General features: G+C 50.4%; 1 protein-coding gene across 1 annotated transcript; it reads right to left on the bottom strand.

Annotated features, from left to right (window-relative positions):
- Window positions 1–666: 666 nt before the first annotated feature.
- On the bottom strand, window positions 667–26,023 carry NOVA2 (NOVA alternative splicing regulator 2). The gene is made up of 4 exons (XM_072966821.1): window positions 25,322–26,023; window positions 16,435–16,578; window positions 11,162–11,328; window positions 667–2,113 (listed from the first exon to the last, which is right to left on the bottom strand). Exons 1-4 carry the CDS (start codon window positions 25,596–25,598, stop codon window positions 1,031–1,033), a joined length of 1,671 nt encoding a protein of 556 aa, XP_072822922.1. The 5' UTR covers window positions 25,599–26,023; the 3' UTR covers window positions 667–1,030.
- Window positions 26,024–26,935: the final 912 nt, after the last annotated feature.

Raw genomic sequence — 26,935 nt, 5'->3', positions numbered from 1 at the left:
TCACCCTGATGACATCACAGGAAGTAACATGCCCCCATGATATCATGGAAGTAACCTTCAAGGAAGGCCCATTGAAACCTCATAGGAAGTACCTGTCTCTCCTGTCACAGGACATGACCTCTGGTTGCAGCTACTTCCTGTGACATCACAGGGAGTGCCAGAAGCACTCCTAGAAAGTACTTGACTCAGTGACATCACAACAGGGATCTTCATACCCATTACTCTAGGAAAAGCCACAGGAGATGCCACAGGAAGTTGGTCTAGCCTCTCGCAAGAGTCTTACCCACCAGACTGGCCGAATCCCAGAGCCGGCCTCATTCCCAGCAGCACCGCACACCCCCCACACCCCTTTACCACCTGACAACAAGAGTGAAAAGTTGCACCTAGGAGGGGCAACTCCAGTGGGGGGAGATTAGCTGAGAAAATCTGGGAACTCTGGGGTCCCTGCTCCAAACGCCCCATTTCAGCTCAGATTCCTCTGCTCCCTCTCCTCCCATCATTTCCCTCAGATCTGGAGCTGGAAGCAGGAGAGGTGGGGTGTAGTTTCAGGGAGGCCCCTCATTCTAGGTGACCCAGAGGCTCCCTCCCCTCCTCCCATATGGAAACAAAAACTTATAAAGGGGGAAAAAATCCTTATCAAAGGGGAGGGGAAAAAAGGAGGGAAAGAAAGAGAAAATAACGCTTTGTTTTCTATTAAAATCAACAAAATGCAATATATACAGATATCACACAGACCTGGGCCCTGGGAGAGGAGGGTCAGGCCCAGTCAAGCATAGGGAGGAAGGAAGGAGGGGTCAGTTCAGGGCTGGGGAGGGAGCTTCTGGGCCCCATCCCCAGCCATCACTCAATCCTGCCTATGACTACCAGAAAGGAGGGGTGCAGTCAGGCCTACCCCAGCCTCATCCCAAGAGAAGCAGGACTATACAGAGCTGAGGTCAGGAGTTGGGGGTGGGCGGAGGAGAAGGAGGAGGAGGAGCAGGAGGAGGAAGAGTAGGGACAGGGAGACGGGTGGGAGCACACACCACAGGCCTCATCCCACTTTCTGGGGGTTTGAGGCCCTCACTCCCTGCTCGTAGGTGACCCGCTGGCTGATGAGGTATTGAGCGGCTTGCGTGGCCGCGGGGCTGCCAGTGATGGTGACCCGCCGGTTCCGCGTGCCTGGCAGGAACTCTCCCTTCTTGGAGATCTGGATGCGGGCGCCTGTCAGCTCCTGGTACTCCACCAACGTCTTGCCCCCCTTGCCCAGGATGGCTCCCACCAGGTTCTCAGGCACCGCAATCTCCACCAGCTCCTTGGCACTCTCAGCTGCCAACTTCTCCGCCGTCAGGAAGCCCCCAGCCGCCCCCGCGGCGGCAGCGGCGGCCACCAGCGGGCCACCCCCTCCGCCTGCCCCGCCACCCGCCCCGGCCCCGAGGTAGCCATTGGCGGCGGCGGCCAAGGCAAAGGACCCCAGGGCTCCGGGTGGCGGGGGTGGAGGTGGGGCAGCCCCTCCGGCTGGCCCGGCCCCTGCTTCACCGGCGTAGGATGCCAGGAGGTTGGCAGCGGCGGCGGCGGCAGGGTTGGCACCGGCAGCCACGGCAGCCAGGACCCCGGAGGCAGCGGCCGAGTTGAGGCCCAGGCCGAGGGAGTTGGTGTTGTAGCCGTAACTGGCCAGCGTGTTAAGCGCCGTGCTGATGGCCAGCAGATCGGTGCCTGAGAAGGCAGGCAGGGCGGCAGGGAAGGCTCCCACGCCCGCCAACCCCGCAGGGCCCAGCAGGCCAGAAGCGGCAGCGGCCGAGGCAGCGGCAGCGGCAGGCAGCACATCAGCGGGGCTGGCGTACGGCGAGCCGGTGGGGTTGGAGTTGGCCACGGGGCCGGCCACGTTGGCGTAGCTGATATTCAGGCAGCTGCTGCTCTGGGGATCTTCCTGTACCTTCTGCACGATGGCGCTCACGGCCTTGTGCACCTGCTCCGGTTCACCGCTGACCGTCACCACGCGCTCCTGCAGGTTGATGCCCTCTGGCTTCTGGGACAGCTGCACCCAAGCACCCGACTGTTCCATCACCGCCTTCACCGTCGCGCCCCCCTTGCCGATGATCAGGCCCGCTGTGCTGTTGGGGACGATCAGCTTGGCCTGCGTGTGGAGCCAGAGGGAGGGTCATCAGAGACTGAACAGTCACATTAGTCTACGACTTGCCTTCTCAAGTCATTCCCACCCTGACTCTCAAGCGTCCAAACTCAGGCTCAGTATGCCCCTTTGATATGCATCAGTATGGTCTTACTGGTTGTTAGAAATATTGAACACCTTCCATATTGGTTGGTGAAAAATGAGCTAGTACTGCAAGTCCCCTCAGTAGCCTCTCAGCCACCCTGTTCCACACCCCTGGGACCTCTAGGACCTCCCTTCCCTCCAGCACTTCAAAGCTTAATGACTGACCCAGTAGGGGCCCTCTTGGACCCCTGCTCCAAGCTTGCCTTGGTGCCCATGCCCTTTTCTTACACTGAGTCTGACTCGCAGCCCCCTAGAAAAGGCCTCACAAGTCTCACTTTACAGATGAGCCACGCGAGGCCTTAGAGATGAAAGGACTTGCCCCAAGGTCACCCAGACAGGGAAGGAACTGAAACCCAGCCCCATGGGTTCCACTCCATTGTGCTCCCTGCTCTATGGTGTGGTCACCTCACTCAACCACACTTTTGTTATTGTTATGGGCTGAATTGCTGCCCCCTCCCCACTCCCCAGTTCACATGTCAAAGTCCTAACCCTAGTACCTCAGAATATGCATGTATTTGTCACATTCTGTATTTGGAGATTGGGTCTTTGTTATTAAGGTTCTGTTTTTTTAATGGAGGCATTGGATACTAAATCCAGGACCTCGTGCATGCGAGGCACAAGCTCTACCACTGAGCTACAGCCTCCCCCTTGGAGACAGGGTCTTTAAAGAGGCCTTGAAGGTTCAGTGAGGTCATTAAGGTGGGACCCTACCCAATATGGTTAGTGCCCTTGTAAGAAAAGGAGATTAGGACACGGACATACACGGGGGAAGACCATGTGAGGACACAGGGAGGAGATGGCCAACTAAAGACAAGGATAGAGGCCTCAGAAGAAATCAACCCTGTTGACACCTTGAGCTTGGATCTGTAGTCTTCAGAATTACGAGAAAATGAATTTGTTTAAGCCACCCAGTTCATGTACTTTGTTACACAGCCCTTGTAATCTAATACAGTTGTCTTATCTGTAAAATGACGGTAACAAAACCTTACAGCTGAGAAGACGGAGAAAACTGGTCACTTAAATATGATGGTCCCCCTTTCAGGTTATAGGGCAGCCCATTCTATGCAGCTACAAAGCTGATCAGTCTTAATTCCAGTGGGGATATTTCAAAACCAGATGTCTCCTTTCACATCTCCAAGAGCATTTTCTACACATAAATTCCTCCTTCTCAATCCTTCCCGCGTTCCCTTTAGACCAGTGGATTCTACTCTCTGAAGCTCTCATCTCTGCCTCTCCTTTCCACCTGCAAGCCAGACCCCAGGGGTGTTTGAGAAATTGTGGGAGCGGTTTTGGTTGTCGTAGTACCTGGGGGCAGATGCAGGCATTCAGTGAGCAGGGACCCGGATGTCTGCACCTGCAACGTGAGAGTCAGATTCTCACAATGAAGAACCGTCCCAGGTCCTGTATGACTTTTGAATGTCCCCTGTAACACTCATGTTGGTGAAAGTCTATTTCCAAATCTCCCAACCTTCTGATACATGTAAGTATTAAGTTTTGTTTTTGTTTTTTTTTGGCACGGTTTGAAGATCTACTGAAATTTCCAGGAATGTAACTCTCAGTAAATCAAGGGATGATTGTACTTTGGTTCTCAACTTTACCAAGAGTCATTCACCATTTGAGAAAACTGTGGCATCAGTAGTAATGCCATGTGTAAAACTTAAATCCAGTACTCTGCTCTGGATCACTCTGAGTGCTTGTCTCACTCAGGCCACGTTAGGTGTGAGCAGCTAACTATTTCATGATTTCTTCTACCATGGTCTCTGGGCTGAGCATTTACATATTAAAATTCATCTCACTTTCTAGCAAATCAACTTCCATTCACTTCTTCTTTATTTAAGAAAGTCTTATGGGATATAGAAGATGTACATCCATACAATGGAATATTATTTGGCAATCAATTTATCATCTAAACTTTTTGGGTGGGGAGGTAATTAGATTTATTTATTTATTTATTGGAGGTACTGGGGATTGCACCCAGGACATCATGTGTGCTTAAGCACGTGCTCTACCACTGAGCTATACCCTCCATGGGCAGTTTAAACAAACAAAGTAAGGATGCATGCTACCACATGGATGAACCTAGAAAACATTATGTGAAGGAAGTCAGGCGCAAAAGACCACAGATTGTATAATTCCATTTATATGAATGTTCAGAATAGGCAAATCTATAGAGACAAAGTAGATTAGTGGTGGCTTAGAGCAGGGGTGGAGGGAGCTGGGAGGATTGAGGGGTGATAGCTAAGGGGATCAAGATTCCCTTTTGAGGAAATGAAATGTTCTAAAATTGACTGTGGTGGTGGATGCCCAAGTCTGAATATAATAAAGCCATGGAACTGCACACTTGAAATGGGTCAATTGCATTTATGTGAATTATATCTCAATAAAACTGTTAAAAATCTTACAGATGTAGCTATGTTTATTTATATATATATACATATATATACATATTACATATACATTATTTCAGAGAGGAAAGTGGGCATGCGAAAATATTTGCAGGAGAAAGGGGACATCAGGTGTGACAGGGCTGAGAACTCTACATGCTGTTTCCTGATACCGCCCTGACTTCACTCTTCCCTGTCCCTTGCTAACTCCACGGCAGACATATCAGATTCCCTGCAGTTCCTCCAACTTGATCAGCTCAGGGCCTTTGCACCTGCTGTTCCCTCATCTGGAATGCTCTTCCCTAGAAAAGGCGGCTCATCCCTCTCTCCATTCAGGTCTTTGCACAAATGCACCTCCTCAGAGAGACCTTCCCTAACCACCCGATGATCAAAGCTTGTCTACGTGTTTATGTCTCCAGCATCGACACCTCTAGACTTGTAACCGCCAACCTCACATCTCTAGGATGATGTTGAGTGGACATTCCAAACATAAAGTCCAAAATTGACTCCTCATCTTCCTCTTCAAAAGCGCTTCTGCCATGGTCTTCCTCATTTCAGTAAACGGAAGATGCATCCATCCACCACTCAGGCCCAACCCTTACAAGTCCTCTCTTCCCTTTACAAGCAACATCCAATCAGCAATTCTGCTGGCTCTACCTTCAAAAATATATCCCCTCAGCCATAAAAACCGACAACATAATGCCATTTGCAGCAACATGGATGATCCTAGAGAATGTCATTCTAAGTGAAGTAAGCCAGAAAGAGAAAGAAAAATACCATATGAGATCGCTCATATGTGGAATCTAAAAAACAAAAACAAACAAAAACAAAGCATAAATATAGGACAGAAATAGACTCATGGACAGAGAATACAGACTTGTGGTTACTGGGGGGGGTAGAGGGTGGGAAGGGATAGACTGGGATTTCAAAATTGTAGAATAGATAAACAAGATTACACTGTATAGCACAGGGAAATATACACAAAATGTTATGATAAATCACAGAGAAAAAAATGTGACAATGAGTGTGTGTATGTCCATGAATGACTGAAAAATTGTGCTGAACACTGGAATTTGACACAACACCGTAAAATGATTATGAATCAATAAAAAATGTAAAAAAAATATATATATATCCCAGACTATGCTAGATTAAAAGAGATTACCGAGGGGGGAGGGTATAGCTCAAGTGGTAGAGCACATGCTCAGCATGCACAGGGTCTTGGGCTCAATCCCCAGTACTGCCACTAAAAATAAATAAATAAACCTAATTTCCTACCCCTCCCCCCAAAAAAGTTGGAAAAAAAAAGATTACTGAGATATAACCACCAAATGCAATGCATGAACACTTACAGAATCATTAATAAAAAATGTTCTAGAGATATAAAAGCTATTTTGGGGCAATCTGAATATGGACTTTTTATTAAATAATATTATGAATTTAGTATTAATTTTTATAGGAGTGATAATAGTAATATAATAATAAAGGAGACTGTCCTTGTTCTTGGGAGATACATGCTGAAATATTTAGGAGTGAAGAATCATGAGGCCTACAACTTATTTTCAAATGGATCAGGAAAAAAGAAACCAAAAACCATGTGTGTATGTGTGTGTTTGTGGAGATAAAGCAGATGCTAACAATCGGTGAATCTAAGTGCAGTGTAGGAGTTCATTGTCTTGTTCTTTAAACATTTTCCAGATAAAATACTAAGAGAAACCTCCCCCCAGTATTTCCTTTCTTTCTCTGTTTTTTCTTCTTAGTAGTTTCACTCTCTGACATCCTACATATTCTATTTATTTACTTGTTTATTTTCTGCTTCCCATGAAAGAATTTAAGACCCACAGGGACAGAGATTTCCATCTGTATTGCTTACTACTGGGTTCTCAGTGCCTAGAGGAGTGCCTGGCACATACTCAGCAAAGGGTGGGTGAATGAATGGATGGATGAAAAATGGATGATGACATGGCCAAAGGACCAAGCAGGAATGGGACTGAGTGGAGGTGTGGCTCACCTAGTGGTGGTGGTGGGGTGTTTGTGTATATGAATTTAGGTAGCCAAACTCAGCCTGATATGAGTTTTATAGACTAACTGGAAATTCTGACTTGTAAAATGTGAAGCATCCTAGTTTCTAAATGTTGGCAATCATTTAAAATTGTGTGAGAACCACTGTACAGTAGCGAGGCCACCAGACTGCAATCTGTGCACACAAATCCCTGAAAAGATGCCTTGGACTCTGGAGACATCTGCTCAGGTTCAAGTCCTGGCCCCGTCACTGATGCTGGGCAAGGGACCTAATCTCTTTGAAACTCAGTTTTCTCATCTGTAAAATGGGGATACTCATATCTCCTCCATAGGATTACTGTGAGGTCTAACAGAGATCATGCATGAAATGATGAGTTAGAAATTCAACCACGGCCACAGTCAGCTAGAACTGTGCATGGCTGCCCTTCAGGTGGCATGCAGTGCCTACCACTGCCAGGTTATACCGAGATGCCTCCCCTCAGTTATGTTTCTGCTTGGTCCCTGTGAGCATGTCATCATCCATGCATTCAAACCAGCAACATTTGCTGAGCACCAACTATGTGCCAAGCATTGGGTGCCATGAGAGCATGCAATTAATATGTACACATAGTAGGTGGTCAAGAAATGGTTGTCATTGTTATCCCCATGAGCAGACCTGGATTTAAATCCCACATCTGTGGTATAGCCACTTGGGAAAAAAGTCTGGCAGTTCTTCAAAAAAGTTAATATACATAAAAGTCATAGATCATGTGACCCAGAAATTCCACCCTAGGTATATACCCCAGAGAATTGAAAACATATGTCCACATATATGTTCATCACCACCATTATTCATAATAGCTAAAAAGTAGAAACAACCCAAATTTCTATCAAGCCATGAACAGACAAACAAAATGTGGTATATCCTTACAATGAAATGTTATTTGACCACAAAAAGGAATGGAGTTTTTTTTTTTAAAAAAAGGGGGGGGGATTAGGTTTATTTATTTAATGGGAGTACTGGGGATCAAACCCAGGACCTTGTGCATGCTAAGCACGCACTCTACCACTGAGCTATAGCTTCCCCACCAGAAATGGAGTTTTGATATATGCTATAATATGGATGAATCTTGAAGACATTATATACTAAGGGAAAGAAGCCAGACACAAAATGCCACAGAAATAGCAACCAACTTATGTAAACTATTCAGAATAGGCAAATCCATAGACACTAAAAGCAGACTAGTGGTGGGAAGGGGGTGGAGAGGGAGAGGACTAGGGGAATGGAGAGGAACTGTTGATGGGTATGGAGCTTCTTTTTGGGGTGGTGAAAATGTTTTGGAATTAGATAGTGATGATCAATGTGCAACTCTGTGATTATACTGAAACCACTGAATTATACATTTAAAAATAATGAACCATACAGTATGTGGATTATATTTCAAAACAGCTGTTATTTTGAAGAAATCATTAGGAAAAAAAGAAGTCTGACAAGTCAAGGGGATAGAACAGAAGAATGTACAAAATCAGACCTAAGAGTAAAGGGGTATTTAGTATGTGATACAGCATTTCAGAGCAATGGAGGAAGGATGGAACCTTTTCATCCAAGGAACAGTGTTCACCCAGAAATGGTGAAAGCATTTGCTTTCACCTCTCTGTACTTGTTTCCTCATCTCTGAAACTGACAAAACCACAGCTACCCTATACAAATACTGGGAATACTGAATGACTGAAGTGACCTTCTACTGCCTGGCACATGGGAAGCCCTCAGAAACAGTAGCGGCCTTCATGATCGGCCCAGATCGCAGAACCACAGCATCTTAGAGAGATCTGCAGGTGCAGTTCAATAGAATCCTGGAGTCCCAGGATGTCAGAACAGTAGATTCTAAGAATAATATATGTTTAGAATGTTGGAATCACAGAGCCACAGAATTATAGGAGTTTTAGAGCCAGAAAGACCTCAGAGAACACCTGCCCCAGGGGGTTGCACGCCTGGAGATTTAAAAATAATAGTAACAATATAACAACAACAGTAGCAGCAGCCCAGTAGCTGCTAGCATACCACATGCCAGACATTTTTCTAAATACTTTCTTATAGTAGCTTACTTAATCTTGGCAACAACCCTACAAGGCAGGTACTATGATTATCACATTTTATAGATTGGGAAACAGGGGCACAGAGAGGTAAGGAACTCGCTTAGAGTCACAGAGATAGTGAATAGTAGTGCCAGGATCTTATCCCTGGCCACAGTCCATGTTAAGATTCCCAGGCCTTCTCCCCAGGAATTCTGATTCACTGGCTCCAGGCTGCAGGGTTTTTTGTTTTGTTTTGTTTTGCTTTTTTGATTTTGGGGGGATTGGGTTTATTTATTTATTTACTTACTTATTTACTTATTTATTTAAGTGGAGGTACTGGGGACTGAACCCAGGACCTCGTGCATGCTAAGCATGGGCTCTACCACTGATCTATACCCTCCCTCGAGAAATCTGTGTTTTAAGCTACCTAGATGATTCAGATACCAACCAGGGCTGAAAACCACTGGTCTAGTACAGAGGTGGCAAACTGGTGATGCTCTAGCCAGAGCCAGCCCACAGCCACACAGCAGTTTAAAACTAAGCCAACCTTGAAAAATCAATTATTTTAAAATATTTTGGACTTCTTTTGAAAAATGTGGAAGATGTGGTAACACTACGTCCACATTCGCAAAGGGCAAGTATCAAGTCATGCTAAGCTTCCCCCTTTAGGGAGGGTATTATATCTCTATGATGAGGCCACAGTCCCCAATCGTTTATATTCCATTTCTGAATCCTGGAGGCATTGCAATTTATAATCCCTGGTTTGGCCCGGCTTCCCCACTGTAAAGGAAGGGAAGCTGAGGTACACAGAAGGGAAGAAGCAGAGTAATACAGCAAATCCAAGGCAAATAGGGAACAGACCTGCCTCCTGAGTTGAAAATCCCATAACAACGGCTAACATTTTTGGAGAACTTTCTATGCCTTAGGCATACATGCTAAGTGCTTTTCAAACATTAATGAATGCTAACCACCACGCTTAAGTAGTTACCACAATAAACCTCATTTTACATGGAGAAATCAGGTCACTTGCTCAAGGTCACTCAGGTAAGAAGTATCAGAGTGAAATTCATCTCAACATCTAACTCCGGAGCCTGAGCCTTCAGCCATCATCTTTCTTATTCTTTGGAGCCCACGAGTAATAAGGCAGAGAAAAATCATGGTTCTGTAACCTTTCGACTCCACTAAGTCAGAGTTCTGTGGCTTAGGGGGTGGGGTGCGAAGCTCAGGCACAGATGGTGCTGACCCCATTTTCCCTGCAACACGTACAAACTCTTGATGAACCCGGAGCCCCTTGCAGCCACGACCAAGGCGGAGGGAGGAGGCAATACCCTCGCCTCGTGTAAACTGGGTAAGCTGTGGCCTGTGATAGGAAGGGATTCAGAAGAGGCCTGGCAGGGCGCAAGGAGCGGAGCTGCTTCAGCACCAAGGACAGCAGCCGCGCTCCAAGCCCCAAGCCCGCAGTCTTTTTTGGGAATGCTCCGCTCTGCAGCATTCTTCCGGGGTTTTCTGCCACCGTTTCCCCACGAGCTTGGAGGGACTCAGGCCCGTGGTCTACCTCACCTCAGAGCCACAAGAATTCCCAACAATTCCAGCTTCATTTTACCGAGGCCCTCTCTCTTCTGCTTTTAGGCAGACGTTAAGGAACCCTCACAAGAGGGCTGTCCATCTGCCCAGGACTTCTTGTCTCTTTGCATCGTGTGCTCATGTATATGGGAGCTGAGAAGGGGAGAGAAAACAGGGAATTTACTGCAGCCAACCCCGCGTTCTCCTCCTCCTTGGATCCGTAGCCAGTCAGGACCGTGCTGCCAAGGGCTTTAATGCAAGCCCACCTGTCTGGTACCCACGGTGGTCCTGGCAATTGGAGAGGCCTGTAAAGTGATTGGATCTGCTCCTTGCCAAGTCCCTACGCCACCCCCCGTAACCCAAGAGGCTCTGCCATCCTCCTTACAGAGACCTGCCCCTCTCTCCCTAAGGAAATACCATTTCTCCAAAATGGTGGCCACACCTATTCAGTAGTTAACGGAGAGATGAAGTACCAGAGGCCATTTCTAAACTCTTCTGTATGTAGCCATTTCTAAACTCTTCTGTATGTAGATGAGGTATTACTGAGGTTACTTTTGGTGAGAACAGGAAGTGGGAAGCAGATGGTTCTGGAAAGACAGCGGGATGAGGTGGAAGGGAAAGAGGATCTAGAGAATCCAGGAAGGAGGTATAAGGAAAGGGGTCTGGGTCAGATTCTCCAGACCTTTACTCTCTGAATTAGATCACCCTAAGAGGTCTGGAGTCCTTAGGCTGACTCCCCAGTAGTGGAGTTACTATGCATTTGATTGATAAACGTTTTATAGCCATTATCCCATTGAACGTCCATTGCAGTCCAGTGATGTGGAAGAATTATCTTCTCCCAGAACCCCACCAGCTTTACAGAAACACAGTCTCTGGCCCTGCTAACCTGCTTGGCTCTGTCAGGGTTCATTGTGGTTTGTGGTTGAAGGATGTTGACCACCTCAGGCTTGGTCATTGCTTGTGGGATTTCTCGGACCTTCTCAGCAATAAAGCTGTGCACAGCATTCAAGGCCTCTGCTGTGCCCTGTACCAGGCATACTCGCTCTGTGGTTCCTGTGGAGCAAGGAAGAGAGAGGGCACACTCATCAGATAGGAAAAGGGGCACTCCTGAGAGACAGGTCCCATTTAAAGGAAAGAGAAAACTGAGGTCCAGAGAGTGGATCTGAGTAGCCCCAGGTCACATGGTAAGTCTGGGTAAGCTGGCATGGGCTCCCAGACCATGATGGGTAGCTGGGAGAGTGAGTGGAATCCCTGTTTCATTATCTGCACTTCCTCTCCCTCCCTTAAAACAACCCCAAGGGATGGAAGAATGATGCTTAAGTGCTTTGCGATGCCCACAGCAGCCCTGGGCAAGGGAGACAGGGCTCAGCTGCCTCTTCCCAGTCCTTGCCGGCTTTCGGTTGCTTTGGCAACCATTCACTCACTCACCACTCCCCCCACCTTCTAGAAGCCGAGAGCTCAGGCCTGCAACGGTTGCCACAGTAACTGGAACCCCCTTATCGGTGTGGCTGGCCGGGTCCTCAGCCCACCCCCAGGGGGACGAGGGACGAGGCCCCGTTGCTATGGCAACCCCTGAAAGCCTGCAGCGACGGCCTCTGGGCTTTTGGAGAGGATGGGGAAGGGCTGGGGGATGGGGGAGACAGGAGAGAGGCCTGAGTGCCTGCCTGGACCCACCAGATGGAGGGCTGGGGGTGGGGGAGGGCATGGGTGTGGATAGGGGAGAGCAGAGTAGGTCAAAGGTAACTTGTGGAAGAGTGGAGACGGGGATGGAGAAAGGTGGGTAGGGTGGGTGCATTTACTGGAGATTCTCCAGATATTGGCTGTAGTTCTGAGTTGGTCATCCTCATGGTGTGTATGTGTGTGTGTGTGTCAGTGTGTATTGGGGGGGCAGCAAGAAAAAGAAGCTAACTGTGGGTGATGTTGGCATATATGTGTATGGGAGAGAGACTCTGGGTGACAATTATTGGCCAGTGTGAGTACATCTGTGAGGCTGTTTGGGTGAGTGGTGTGTGTGTACTTGCGTATACTTGGGCAGGACTGGATGAATTATCTTTATCTATGTATGTGTGTGTTCAGGAAAGAGCAGGAGAGACCGAGAGACAAACTGCATGACATAATGATTCCAAAAAGACGTTTGTGTGTCCTCTTGTGTATAGGAAAGACTTTGGTGTTGCTGTGCTGTTCAAGGTTATGTACACTGTGAGACTGAGCTGGATGTCCATATGGGTTTGAGAGTAAGAAACAAAGAATTCCACGAAGCGGCATTGAGGCTGAATGATGAATGTATAGCACTTTGAGACTCTATGACAGTGTGTGTGTCTGCGTGTGTGTGTGTGTATGTAAGGGAAAGAGGTAGCCAGACACCACTAGGTATTCAAGACTGCTTGGATGTCTGGTGTATGGAACGCACGTATATGTGTATGAAGGCACGCGTATAGGAAACAGACAAGACTCTGTGACTGATGTGCGTGAACATCATGCGCTCATGCATCACAGAAGAGAAAGAGGCCAACAGGCAGACCCAGGTGTCAGTATGTAAGATTGCTTGGAGGACTGATATATCTGTGTGTGTTTCTGAGTGTATGTATTACAGCCAGACAAAGAAGACTCTATGAAGACTTGCTGTGGTGAGGCTGATTTGGGCATGGCAGGTGTGTGTACGTGTGTGTGTCTCTCCCTGGGTGGGACTCTGTCTGCAGGGCCAGTTGGCTCTCTGGTCTGTAAAAGGTCTGGAGTGTGCACCAGGCTGCATGTGCCTGCGTGTCTGGGACACTGCGGGGTGAGTGTCCAGTGTCCTGTGGGCATTTCAGTGCAGCATGCTGATGTTACCACTCTGATTACTCCCTTGTCATCTCTCAGCCTGGCATGCCAGTCTTGCTGTATGTCTGAGTGTCACTGTCTTGAGTCACTTGTGTAGTTGACATCCCCCATCTCCTTTGGGCTACTGTTCCTCACTCTTACTCCCCTCCACCCCAGAACAATGGCTTGGCCTGAGCCAAGCGTGAGTCAGCGTGCAGGCTGCCTTCGTCTGGTTGTAAATAGGAAAGGGTGTGGGTCAGGGTGGGAACTGGGGGGTGGGGTGGCCCCAGGGAGAGCCCAGCTGAAGTGGCCAGGCTCTCCATCTCTGTGAGGCTTCCTTCCAGCTCAGGGAGCCTGTGATCTCACATTCCCTTGTGGTTCTTAACCAGGGTCCACAGGGGCTTTGGGGGACTCAGTTAAACCCTGAAAGAATGGCTAATAATAACAGCTGGTGCTTACATAACACCAATAGCCAGGCACAATTCTAAGCACTTTACATATATTTGTTCACTTTAATATATGAGACAGGCGACATCATTATTCTTGATTTACTGCTAAGGACACTAAGTCACAGAGGTCTGGGGTTTGTCCAAGTTCCCTCAGCCAGCAGTGAAAGATCAGGGTTTCGAGCCCCAGGTGTCTGGCTTCAGGGTCTGGGCTTTTAACCACTGAGCCACACAGTGCTCAGTTTGGGGTGTGTGGAGTGTGTGTGTTGGGGAAAGGCATACAATGACGGCAATTTTGCTTTTGTGTTTTTGATAGTAAAAAAGAATACATATGAATTTATTAAGTAGTCACTTATGATTTGGTACTTCACTGCAAATGTGTTATTAATCAATAAAAAAATTTTTTTAAAGAGTGTGTGTCTGTTTTTCTTCTGGGGCTCAGGTCCAGGGCTTCAGGCAGGTGCTCAAAATCGGAAGGAGTGCTAGAATCACTAAACTGTCTGGTGAGCCACACAGGAGACTATGTGCCTTTGGGCAGGTATCTGCCTTTTTCTGGGTCTTAGTTTCTCCGTGTATGACCCAGAAGGATTGAATCTGGTGTTTGGGGTTTCCTGTACCAAGGAGGGGACACCCTCTGTGTGTTCTGCTCCTCCCTTCGGGTTAAAGGCCAGGTAGATTTTTGTTTCATGTAGTAGACACGTAAGTGCAGTGTGTGTGTCTGCATGTGTGTGTATGTCTTTGTGTTTGAATGTGTGAGCCGACCAGGCCCAGAGGACCCTTTCAATTTCTCCATTGTCCTTTCTCACCTGTTCTTTTATGCCTCAGCCACACTCCCCCTCTTCCCTAGCCTTTGAACATGCTACTTCATCTCTCTGAAGCACCCTTCACTGCTCTTTACCCAGCTCATTCTTACTTATTGTTCTGGCCTCTTCCTCTAGGAAGCCCTTCCTGACCTCCGCCAGGCTGGGTCGGGTGCCCTGTCCGGGCTCCCTCCATCCTCTGGGCTTCCCCATCCCAGCCCTGACCACTCTAGGACATCACTGGTGTTTGGTTGATCTCCCCTACTGGGATGTGAGATCTGTGAGGACCAGACTGGGGTGTCTCAGTCACTGCTGTGTCCCTATCTCTGTCCAGCAGGGCACTGGCATAGAGAAGATGCTCAGAGAATATATGTTGAATGAATGAATGAAAGGTGTCAGCCAGGAGCAGAGGAACACATGCTCAAGCAGTAGGACCACCATTTCTTATGTTCCTGTGGGTCCTAGGAAGTCCTAGGGACAGGACTGGGACTTTGGGGCCTGTGGCCTGCATCTCTGAGTTAGAAGCCAGCACATGCCTATGATCTGAAAATTCTAATTCAGGGGTGGGGAGTGGGGCTGGCTGCACATCCAGGGGCTGGGGAGAGATGCTGGCTCACATTGCTTGTTTGAACACTGGCCCAGGAGAGCCAAGGACTGTCCCGTCCTCTGGGGTTCTCAGCTGCCTGGTCTGTGGGGTGTGTCACTGAGATGGAAGGGGATGACGTGTGTCATGTCACAGAATGAGATCCAGGGGCAAGGAACCAAGTGTCCTTAGATGAATGTCCCAAGCAGAAGTCTCATCCGTATCTTGTGGGCTAGAAGGGTGCGGGGGAAACTGGGCCAGGGTGGATGAGAGAAGGGGGTTGGGCCAGGTTCCCTGGACTGTTCTCTAAACCTCTTGCCAAAGCTGCTTAGTGAGATGGGAGGCAGGGCGGTGGAGGGAGGAGAGAGAGAGAGAAAGAGAGACTGAGAGAGAGAGAGAGAATATGAATTTGTCCTGACCCTGGGCTCTAGCTCTGGTGTTTGACCTAAAAAATCCAAGGGGATTAAGGATGAACTAGAACCAGCGCTGGACCAAAGATGCAATGCAGGGAGCCTTCCCCGGATTCCTAGATGTCAAAGCTCAGGCATTGGTCTGGGGAGGGAGATAGACACTGAGAGGGATGAGAGAGAGCAGAGGGGCCTTGAAAATTTTATGGTTGGAGGGAGGGAGACAGAACTGGAGGAGAGGCAGAAAAGTGGCTGGATTTGGAGAGAGGAAAAAAAAAAAGAGGAAACTCAGACTTAGGGAAAAAAGAGAAACAAGAAGGTAGAAATGGGCAAGTAAGGGAGGCAAGAAATAAGGGATGATCCAGGTAGAGGATGGAAAGGTGCTACTAAATACTGGGTGACTGAACAGAGAGTTGGGAGAGCAAGAGAAAGAAAAATGTGAGAATCTGAGAGTCGGAGGGGAAGGAAAAGATGGAGAGAGATGGGAAGACAGAGAGGGAAGGGAAGAGGAGAGGAGGGAGAGGGCAAAGCAGAGACAGACAGAATGTCTGGGAGACTCAGAGGACAGAGATGGGGGATGTCCAAACAGAACCAGTGAGCCAGAGCCAAAAGCAGAGTAGGATGGGAATGGAGACTAAAGGGAAAAGAGATGGGAAAGTCAGAAGCAGAAGGAGAGAAACACAGAAAGCATGACACAGACAGAAAACCAGTGCGACTCAGACTGGGCAAGATGGGGTGACAGAGAAATCCAAAAGGAAAGAGTGAGGGTCTGTGTAACATGGATGGCTGGCCCCCCACAGCCCTAAGGGGCACCCTAACACCTGCCTCCCTGGCCCCCCCCAGCTCCTCCAACTGACCCAAAGGGGCAGGTGTGTGGGAAGGGGCACATCTGCCAGCACATCATGCAAATGAGCTCATGAATATGCAGCAGCCCTATTGTCTTGTGCTGCCCCCACCCCCATCTGCTGGGGCCTGGCCCCAGGGGGCCAAGGGTAGCTCAGCCCCCTTAGAGGGAGGGGAGGCCCCCTACCACTCTCACTGCCCCTAGGGCAGCCCTTCCCCCTCCTGGAGGCCCAGGTGGGTGGGATGGGAGGCCTGGGGAAGAGGACCGGGCTGCGGCTCACCCGGATAGAAGTCTTTGGACTTGGAGAGCTTGATGGTGGCTCCGGTCTCCTTCTGCAGCTGCACGATGGTCTGCCCGCCCTTGCCAATGATGGAGCCCGCCGCGTAGCTGGGGATCAGCACCTTCAGGAAGTATTCCCCTTCCTCTGCAGGGGCACACAGTGGGGAGGGAGGTCAGGGGAGAGGGGTCTTCACCTTTGGATGGTACTCCAGGGAGGGAGGCTGGGAAACCACGGGGATCACAGTAACATATAACAGTAATGACCAAGAGAATAGCAGTAAGGAAAATAATACATGTAATGATCTTCCTTCCTTCCTTCCTTCCTTCCTTCATTCATTCATTCCACCAATAGTTACTGAGCACCTGCTACGTGCTTGGCACCGTTCTACTGAAACATCCATGAAGAAAACAGACAAAGCTCCCTGATTTCGCAAATAAGGCCAAATGAGTGTCAGTGTTTCAGCCAAGAGCTCACACAGCTACATTCTTCTAGAGGGGGGAAGACGGACAGTATGCAGTATGTTTCTTTGGATGGTACTAAGAAAACAAAATGAGGCAGGAAAGAGGATGGGGAGTGTAAGGGGCTGTACTGTCAGATCCGGTAGCCAGGAAAGCCCTTCCCAGGAACGTGGCATTCTTTGTTTATCAAACTCTTCTAGAGCGCCTGATATGCGCCAGACTCTGCTTCAAGTACTTTATGAATATGAGTTCTTTTAATTTTCACACTGATGCTTACGAGGGAGGGCTTAAAAACCCACTCTACAGATGAGGAAACAAAGGTGAAGAAACTGCTCCTGCTCACATAGCTAGTAGGTGGCAGGGTTGAGATCTGAACCCAACCTGGCTCCAGAGTTCATGCTCTGAACCATTACAATATCCTGCCTCCCGGCTGTGGAGGAGGGAACAGAACCCTGTGGCTCTGTGGAGAAAGAGCAAGTGCAAAGGCCCTGGGGTGGAATTGTGCCTGCGTTGTTTGAGTGGGAGTGCGGCTTTGGCTGACAGAGGATGAAAGGGAGGAGATGCAGGCTTAGAGGGGTTGATATAGTGGTGGGGCATCCTGGCTTCTAGGCCAAAGTGAAGTCTCTAGGTTTTATTCCAAGTGAGGTAGAGGCTACGGGAAGGCCCTGAGCAGAGGAGGGATGTGATCTGACTTAGGTTTTAAGCTCCCTCTGAGGGCCATGAGGGGAGGAGACTGTGAGAAGCACAGGTGGAAGAGCTGGGAGGCCAGTGAGGAGGCAACTGCAGTGGTCCAGTTGGGAGGTGATGGTGGTCTGATTGGTGGAAAACAGCGAGCAGAGAGCAGGGAAGAGGGCTGGACTCTGGGATGCTCTCAACCCTCACTACTGACCCGCTGCTGTGCTGTGTGCTTGCCAACTTGATCTAATCCATTCCTCAAGACCGCCCAGTGAGGTGAGTAGAATGAGCTCCATTTTAACATAAGGGGAGAGGAAACGGATGAAGCTTAGTGTTAGAGCACATGCTTAGCATGCACGAGGTCCTGGGTTCAATCCCCAGTGCCTCTATTAAAGTAAATAAATAAATAAACCTAACCGCCACCCCCTACCCCCGCAAAAAGTCTAACATAAGGGTAAACTGACACACAGAAAAGTAAAGGTACCAGCCCTAGGACACCAAGACAGTGGCTGGCCTGAGATTCAAATGCAATTCTGATTCAGTCTTGGCTGGCCCATGCTTAACACTCTTCCCTGCTGGCGGCTAAAGTCCAACCTGCTCAGTCCTAGAGGTGGTGAGGTGGCACCACGGGTCGTTAATGGGGCTTCGGTCATTCTTTGCAGACCAATTTTCTCGGTCACGTGTAAAGCGCTTTGTTCATGAAGTCTCAAGGCAAGTACCTAACCTTTTCTACCTTCTAACCAAGCTGTTGCCCTTAAGTCTTCACAGGGTGGAAATTCAGGAGCCTTCTGAGTCTAAGACCCTTTTGTGATTTGGCCTCGTCCACCTCTCCAGCTTCACATCCTCATCTCCCTGCAGACACACTTTCCTTTTTGTTCCTCAAACTCCCTGCCTCCCTCCTACCTCAGGGCCTTTGCACATCCTCTTTGCCCGGAACTCCCTCCCCCAAGTCAATTCGTCTTGTCTGTTAGGTCCCCCCTCAAATGTCCCTTCTTCTTAGAAGCTTTTCTTAAACCCTGAGGAGGGGATGAATCCCTGGATCCCTTTTTTTCATGCTTTCAGAGCAAACTACCCCAGAAGTCCAGTGTGGATCACATCACTGAAGCTCATCTTTGTGTCCAGGGACTCACGCAGTGCCCAGTGCATAGTAGGCACGCAGTAAACCCTGGGAAAAGGAGGGGAGGAGCCAGGCCATTTTGCTTCCAAAGCTTAAGGTCAGACCATCCTCTAGTGGTTTTTAACTCTTTCTGTTAAGCAAAGGAAACCGATTTTCAATGTCTCACATGAAACTCCAATATACAGAACAGATAAAAGAGAAACTGCTGTTAAAAGTGGGAGCAGGGCGGGGGGCTGGGAGCCCTGCCCCTCTCCACCTGGTCCCTTAAGATGGAAGGTTCTGGGTTCCCTGACATGTTAAGATGGAGGTATGGGGGCAAGGAGCTGGATGTGGCTTTGCAGGCATGGGGATGGGTGCCCAGAATTAAGGGGTTTCCTTTAGCCCAAGGCGATCCTCTTAAACTTGCCTAATCAGACCATTAAGCCTATTAGGTAATTAACCCCTCAGGGTGCCTTTCCATCAATCATCCTGACACCACCCCCTCCCCGTCTGAAATTACTTTCTTCCCTGGGCTCACAGAGGTGGCCCTTTGCTTGCCCCGCCCCTCCACCTGACACAGAGATGGGGGCCAGTGCTCCATCTTTGGGAGGTTCAGAAAGATGGGGAGGGCGTTCTCACTAGAACTCTGTCCTCTTTCCTTCTTGACATCATTCTCCATCTTCCTCCATCCAGGGCCATCTGCTCCAAAGAAAACTGGTGACGCCCCCTGCCCCTGTTGTTCCCACTTCCTCAGGTTCTGCCCGAGAGTCTCCAAATGAAAGGGCAGAAACAGCCCTAGGCGGAATGCGAATTCTGTCACTGATGGGTTCCATGGCCTTGGATGCATCACCTCACCTCTTTGCGCCTCAGTTTTCTCATCTGTAAAATGGGGACAGGATAGCGCTACTTCCTAGGGTGACTATCATTAATTACATGATAAACTATAAAGTACTTAGGAGGGTCTTAGGCATGTAGAACACTTGAGAAATGTTAGATACCACCGCCATCATCATCACTATTATCAACGTTATGATTAATATCACCTATTTCATGAACACAGGTGAAGTTCTCATCACAGTGTCTGGCACATGGTAAGTGCACTATAAATGGGGAAATGTGTCTCTATGGTTTGGGGTTTTGTTGGGAAATAGGAGGAGGGGAGGCCCCACTTCCTCCATTACCTGTCCCCAGGCTTCTCCCTGCTTCTGGGAGGAGGGATGTCCTCTCACTGATAGAAACAAGACTCTGCTCCCACTCCTCACCCCCAGCATATCTCTAATTTTCTTCTTCCTCATGCCTCCTGCCTGAATCTGGCCCTTGTTGCAGCCTTCTGTACTAGTATTTCTTTTCTTCTTCTCCCCCTCTTCTCTCCTTTCCTCCAACAAATCCTTTCTGAGCACCTGCCTTGTTTTAGGTCCTGGGGACACAGCAGGGAACAAGACCGACAGTCCGTGCCCTTTAAGTCCACTCACTTTTAAAATGTAAATGCATCTATTTCAAGAGGACTCTTAAAATCACTGCTAAGAGTCAGAGTTTGAAGGGCTGGTTATATTTTTTCCTCCCAAAGTGCATTAATATAAAAAAAAGATCTAAAAAACAGTTTGTTCGTGCCCTTAAGTCATCTTGTGGGCACTTGGGGGTCCCTATATCAGCGTAGGGGAAGTTTGGAGGCCCATCCACAGGCCAGCATCCTATGGAGAGTGAGCAGCTGAGACCTCGCACCTGTAGAAGGTCAAGACTTTAAGTCCCAGGAGTCCCCACAGCGGCCAACAGTCTGCTCTGGGCCTCTTCAGAATCTTCTACATTCCAGGCCATGTGAGGCCCGCCTCCTCCAGGAAGAAACCAGGACTCTGTCAGTCTGCCTTGTAGCAAAGGGCAGACACATGACCTCAGCTGACCCCAGAGCCCCCAGCCCTCACGCTCTGCTTGTGAAAAAGTTCCCCCTTCTACCGAAGCAGAATCTAGACGCCAGAACTTTCCACCCATCCACCCCCGTCCCCTCTTCGCTCTTCCCCTGGGTCCAGGCAGCTCCCTCTACACACGACAGGGATGGAGGATGCCACCTTCGGCTCTCCTGGTTTCCCTCTGCTGCTATTTCAATATGACCTTGGAAAGGGGCTGTTTTTCTGTTTTCTAGTCATTCTGAGTCTCTGGTCTCCCCGTGCCTTTCTCTTCAGAAATGCTTACAAAGACTTTCAGAAAGTAACCAATACTCCCCCACCTCCATGAATAAAGTTTACCTACCCAGGAGATCTGGGATGCTGCGGTCAGAGTGAGGCTTTTTTGTCAGAGAGTTGACCCTGAAAGGTGGCTCAGATCTGGGAGGGTGGCCAGTCACAACAAAGGCAGGGCAGAAGTGCGAGTGACAGAGGTGTCCTTTGCGGGGACAATATATTTGGGGGGGAACCAGGGTTGCGGTGTATCCTCATGGAAGCTGCTCTTGTCTGGGGGCCGGGGGTGGAAGTATCGGTGTGTTCTGTGGTGGTATGAGGCGGCTGGGGTGGGATGTGTGTATTGTCATTGGGAGCGTGTGTGGATGCTGTTAGGAAAAGACAAGAGATGGTGGGGGCGTGGTGTGGGAGTGGTACCACTGAGGAGGGTGGGACCTTAGGTGGGTGATGTCTTTCTGTGAATGACGGTGTTGCCTGTTCCTGAGAGAAATGTAATAACGTAACTGACATGGGCTCTGAAGGGATGAGATGCTGTGTGACGCTGACTTTGAGTCGGACTTTCTCTCCAAGTGAGAGAAAGGTGGATGGAATATGATTTCCTTGGGGCAAATCATCACTGGATAATCAAACAGGACTGTGACATTCTCCACAGCAATAATAACAATGATGATGATGATGGTGACTATTGTTTATGGAGCACTTAGTATCTGTCAGGCCTGATGCCGGGTGCTTCACACACACAATCTCATTTAACCCACACAACAGCCTAGAGAGGTAGGAGGTAGATCTTACGGTTCCCATTTTCCAGATGAGGAGACAGAGGCTCAGAGCAGGGACACCATTTGCCTGAGGGGACCACACCAAGCATGTGACAGTTATGAGATGTACCCTTGAAGGTCTCCCTCTTGGGCTCTTAACCTTGGTGAAACTGGCTTTGTGTGAAAGAGTGAGGATGTTGGGAGCAAGACTTGGCGGGAGGAAGCTGTGTTTGGGGTGTGAGGTGTGTGTGTGTGTGTGTCTGTGGTAGGGAGTTGCTGTTTCCATATACATGGGGGTGCCAGAGGTGGGAATACAGTCAAGAGTATGGAGGCCACTCCAGTGGCACCTTAAGAGTTATCACCTGTGCTCAAGGGGGACACTCCTTGTTACTGTCCCACCAGACTGGGATTATTTGTTTCTCTGATGTGTTCCTAACTAGAGCCTCCATCCAGCCTCTTCATCCAAGCCCCTCTGTCCTTAGTGCCCTACCTCCCTCTCAACGGCATCTACCTGCCAGTCACAGTGCCCAGAAGCAAATTTTAACAGCCACCATCTCCTCTCTCAGCCCCTAGGATGGGTAGACTGGCACCGTGGGCAAGAGCTCAATCTGTCCAGGCTGGCCCGACTTGCTGTGACACCCTTACCCCTCTGAGCCTCAGTTTCCTCATCTGAAAATGGGGTTCACAGTCGTGACTACCCCTACAATGGAACCAGCCTCCCAAGTTCAAATCACGCTCTGCCTCTTCTTAGCTGACCAACGGTGGGCAACTTAATTAACCTCTCTGTGCCTCAGTGTGTCACTTGTAAGATGGGTAACATAATAGGATTGTAAGGATTATTCAGTGATTGGTCAAGTGTTTTCCATAATACTTTCTGGTGCACTGTAGCACCATAAATGTTAACCATTGTTATATTAATTATTATTATTAATATTACATCATAGAGCGTTAGGAGAATTAAATGAAATACTGCGTGTAAGCCATTAAGCAATAATATTGGTAGCTACTATGACCATCCTCATTCTGGTTATTGTTATTTCCCCATTTGGCAGATGGTGACACAGAGGCTCAGAGAAGGGGTGAGGTGGACCCAGCAGCCAACAGACATGAAAGTGTTATTGGAAGGAGCCCTCAATTTTAAGATGAAAGTCCTGGACCCTTGCCCACGTCTGCCCCTGAGTCTTTCTGCAAACAGAGGACTGTTCTTCTGTATCTCTGGGCCTCAGTTTCCCCCTGGGTCAACAGGAGGGGAGGTGGAAGAGTCTGGAGGAGAGGGTCCCTAAGGGCTCACCCTGGTCTCCCCACTGCCGAAGAAGGCAAGACGCGCAGTGGTTGAGCACATGAGCTCTGGACCCGGGCAGCCCAGAGTTGGAGAGATCCTAGCTCCCCCACTTCTGAGCTGTGTGACTTGGGGTAAGTGGCTTCATGTCGCTGAGCCCCAGTATTTCTCATCTGAAAAAGTCGCTCAAGTCATCTCCCCTGAGAGTTGCCTTGGGAAATTAACTGTATCTCCGAGCCTGACTCAGAGTAGGTGCCAAACACTTGGACCTAACTGTCCTTGGCAGCATCACACTGTTAGGTTGTGCTGCTCTGAAAGATCAGATTTTGAGCACTTTAGCCCCTTTAAGAGAAGGATGAGACCCCTACCCCTACCCCCCAGCAGGGGCGGGGCTGGACTGCCAGGCTAGGCTCAGGGACTGCCTGGGTTCCCAGCTCAACTCTCTGACTCTCTCCAGGACTGGGAACGGCAGGGAATGGCAGCGAGGCAGGAAGGAGGGAAGGAAGTGGCGGGGACACATTCATGTGTGTACTGGGGGTGGGGGAGCAGGAAGAAGGACAGGAAAGTCCAACCCACCCCTCCCCCAACTTCCCTTTCCTCCAATTTCTACTGGACACCCTCACAGGCAGCCAGGGGTTCCCTGATTCCTGTCCCACCTGGACAGGAGAGAAGGGCAGCGCTGGGATGGGAGGAAAAGACTGGGCTGGTGTTCATCAGAGGAGAGGAGGTGGGAGGTCCCCACCCCACCCACTACAATGCTTGGTGCAGCGGGAAGACTGTGCTCTGCCCTGAGGCCATCTCTCTCCCATCCGGAGGAAAAGGAGAGAGGAAGCGGAGATTTTGGCCAAGGTGACCGCCAGGAGGGGCCTGTCTGCTCTGGGGTCTCCCTCCTTCCAAGCAGCTAATGGACAAGGGTCCGAGTCCCCTGACAAACCCTACCTCTTCCCTGAGTCCCTGAGGGTAGAGCAGACACACACCTAGAGTGCCCAGCTTGTCTTTTATTCTCTGGTACACACACATCCTCACACACACACAGTAAGATCCCTCTTGTTTTACACACACACCCCTTCTGTGTTGTCATTCAGCCATCTCACTCACACACACACACACACACACACATACACACGCACTCCCTTGTCATACACACAGAATCAGCCCCACATCAACCATTTCACACATACCCTCTCCCCTTGTTACACATACACACACATTTGTGTGTCACACACATACACTTTCCCTTTTCACACTCCTTGGGTGTCACAGGCACACATTCCTGCTCCCTCTCACATGGTCCTCCATCCTTCCCTTGTTACACACACATCCTCATGCATTTCACCAGAGCCCCAGCCTCTCCCTCGTCATACACCCACCTTCCTTGTTGCACACACCCCCTCTGATGTCACTGTTGCACACCTCCATGTGTCACACCCAGCCCCAGCCTCTCTGGAGTCACACCCACACTCTTTTCTTGTCACATCCTCTCACCAGCTTCTCCGGGTCCCACCCCACCCGGGACACGCCTGTGTCACACACACTCAACTGCCTCCCTCTGATCCACACAGCCTCTTGTGGCTCACACCCAGATCTGGCCCATTCGGCAACCCACACACACCCCCTGGCATGTCACACACACCCTCTCACTCATGTGTCACACTCTGCCACAGTCCCCTCTGGGGTGACAGGCACACACTTGTCACACCTACCCCTTTGAGGGTCTCAAACATGGTGCCCAGCCCCTCTCATCTTACCCTGTCTCTTACACACACACACACACTCACAAACACACCCTCTTTCCTGTCATGTCCATGATCCCTAATGTCACACATCAAGGCCTTACAGGGCTCACACGCACACACAAACATACACACACACCTGTCCCAGCCACCTAGTCTCTCCCTGAGCTTTACACACCCACCCATTCCTCCATGTCATCCAACACACCCACCCAGCTTGTCCCCACGCACCATCCCGCCCATGACCCACACATGCCTCCCTCCGGGACAACCCTTGCTCAGGACATCCCCAGGGAGGGAGCTGGGAAGCTCAGGGTCCACAGGCCTCCTCAGCTCCTTCCCCTCCCCCTCCTCGCCAGGACACGCCAGCCCGGGAACACCCCTGCCCTGAAAGGGTCACATCACACACCCCTCAAGGACACAGAGACACCCTCTCGGAGGGACCCACGCCCCCCATCCTTTGCGAGCCCCCAAGGACACTTACCACCCCCTCCCCCCCAACCTCTCTCAACGCAGACAAAGCTTCCAGCCCCGGGCCGAGGCAAGACGGAGAAGGGGTCCGGCTCCCTCCCCGACTGCCCTCTCCGTTCCCCAGTCTAGGGAGGGGCGCCCTTCCCCTCCCCAGAGCCCTTGCACCTGCCGTTTGTGGGGGAGGAGGATGGAGAAAGGAGAGCCCCCCTGCCCGCTCCCCCACACCGAGCCGCAGCCCTTTCTCACCTCCCGTGTTGCTGCGCTTGGTGCAGACCACCTCGGGGGGCGTTTCGAGGGGCCTCTTGCGGGAATCCGGGGCCTCGGGCTCCATGGGGGGGGCCTGGGGCGGCGGCTGCTGCTGCTGCGGCGGCTGCGGCGGCGGCGGCGGCGGCTGCTGTGGCGGCGGCGACGGCTGCTGGGGAGGCTGGGGTTGCGGCGGCGGCGGCGGCGGGGGCGGCGGCGGCTGAGGGGCCGCGGAGGCCGTGAAGAGGCCGTGCACCGCGCCGGCGGCCATCATCCTCATGGTGGGGGGGGGCGGGGGACGGGGGAGGGGAGGGGGAGGGAAGGGGATGTGGGAGGGGGAGGGGGCGGTGGCGGAGGGATGGGGGAGGGGGAACCCCGGAGATGGAAGGAGGGAGGGAGCTGGTTCTGGGGGGCTGACGGAGCCCGGAGAGCGGATGTGAGCAGGACGGGAGTGCAGAGGGGGTCTCAGATGGGGCCCAGAGAAAACTGAGGGGTGGGGTCTCTCTCAAGATCACGGACGCCGGGGACTAGCCCCGCCACTGGGGGAACTGGACACCCCTCTTTGCTCCCCGGGGCGGAGGGCCGAGCCCCCCAGACCCTGCCCGGGGCGGGGGGCCGGAGGAATGGGGCCGGAGGTGGGAGGTGGAGGCGGCCGTTAGTGGGGACTCGGGGGGCGGCAGGCGCGGGCGGCAGCGGCGGCGGGGCTGGCGGTAGCTGCTGGCCCGAGCATCTTCTTCCCGGAGGCTCCCACAGAGGCCTGGCCCCTCCCACACGCTCAAGGCCACGCCCATGCTGGTCAGGGCCACGCCCTTCGGCGCCCCCATTGGCCTGCCCTTGAAGTTTGGGCCACGCCCCCTGAATTGACCCCGCCCCTTCCCGCATCTGCGAGAGGGACCAGGCTCCCCAGGCTGCGATAAAGACCCTGGGCTCCTCCACACCTTCCCTACCCCTCACCTGTAATGAAAGTTTATTGAGCACTTACCATGTGCCAGGTCCGGTCTAAGCAAGCACTTCACAAATGTTATCACATTTAATCCCTAGAGCAGCCAACTCTGAGGTACTCCTGTTATCCCCATTTTACGATGAGGAAACTGAGCCTCAGACACTTGACATCACTTAGTGGTGATAAGAGATCCCGCTTCACATGTCAGCTGGGAAGTTCCTGCTGAAATCTTTCACCCATCCCTTGAAGAATCAACACAGTGTTACTGCAAGGACCTAGGGAGTTGAATTCAATGAACATCTGACTTAAAGCATGTCAGTTAACTAACTTATCAGCTAACACTCGATTCAGTCAACAGCACTTATAAACCTATTAAGTGCCACGCACTATCCGAAACACTGGGATACGACAGGGAACAAAACAGTTTTGGCTCTTGAAGAGTGAGTATTACTATTTATGTCATTAAGAAAACCTGATTTTCAGATGGCAAGATGGAGGCCCAGGAACGTGCAGTCTGGCTTTGTCCAAGGGCACACAGGTGGACAGAAGGAAAACTGGGATTTGAACACAGGACAAGCTTAATTTCAGAGCCCGAAATTCCTGGAAGTAGAGGTCCCTTCCTTGGAATGAATCATTGTTAATATTCAATTTCCACTGACACATGAATTTTCTTC

The sequence above is a fragment of the Vicugna pacos genome, chromosome 9 (assembly GCF_048564905.1).
Source record: "Vicugna pacos chromosome 9, VicPac4, whole genome shotgun sequence".
NCBI classification, from domain to species: domain Eukaryota; kingdom Metazoa; phylum Chordata; class Mammalia; order Artiodactyla; family Camelidae; genus Vicugna; species Vicugna pacos.
This window is presented reverse-complemented; position numbering and strand designations above follow the sequence as displayed.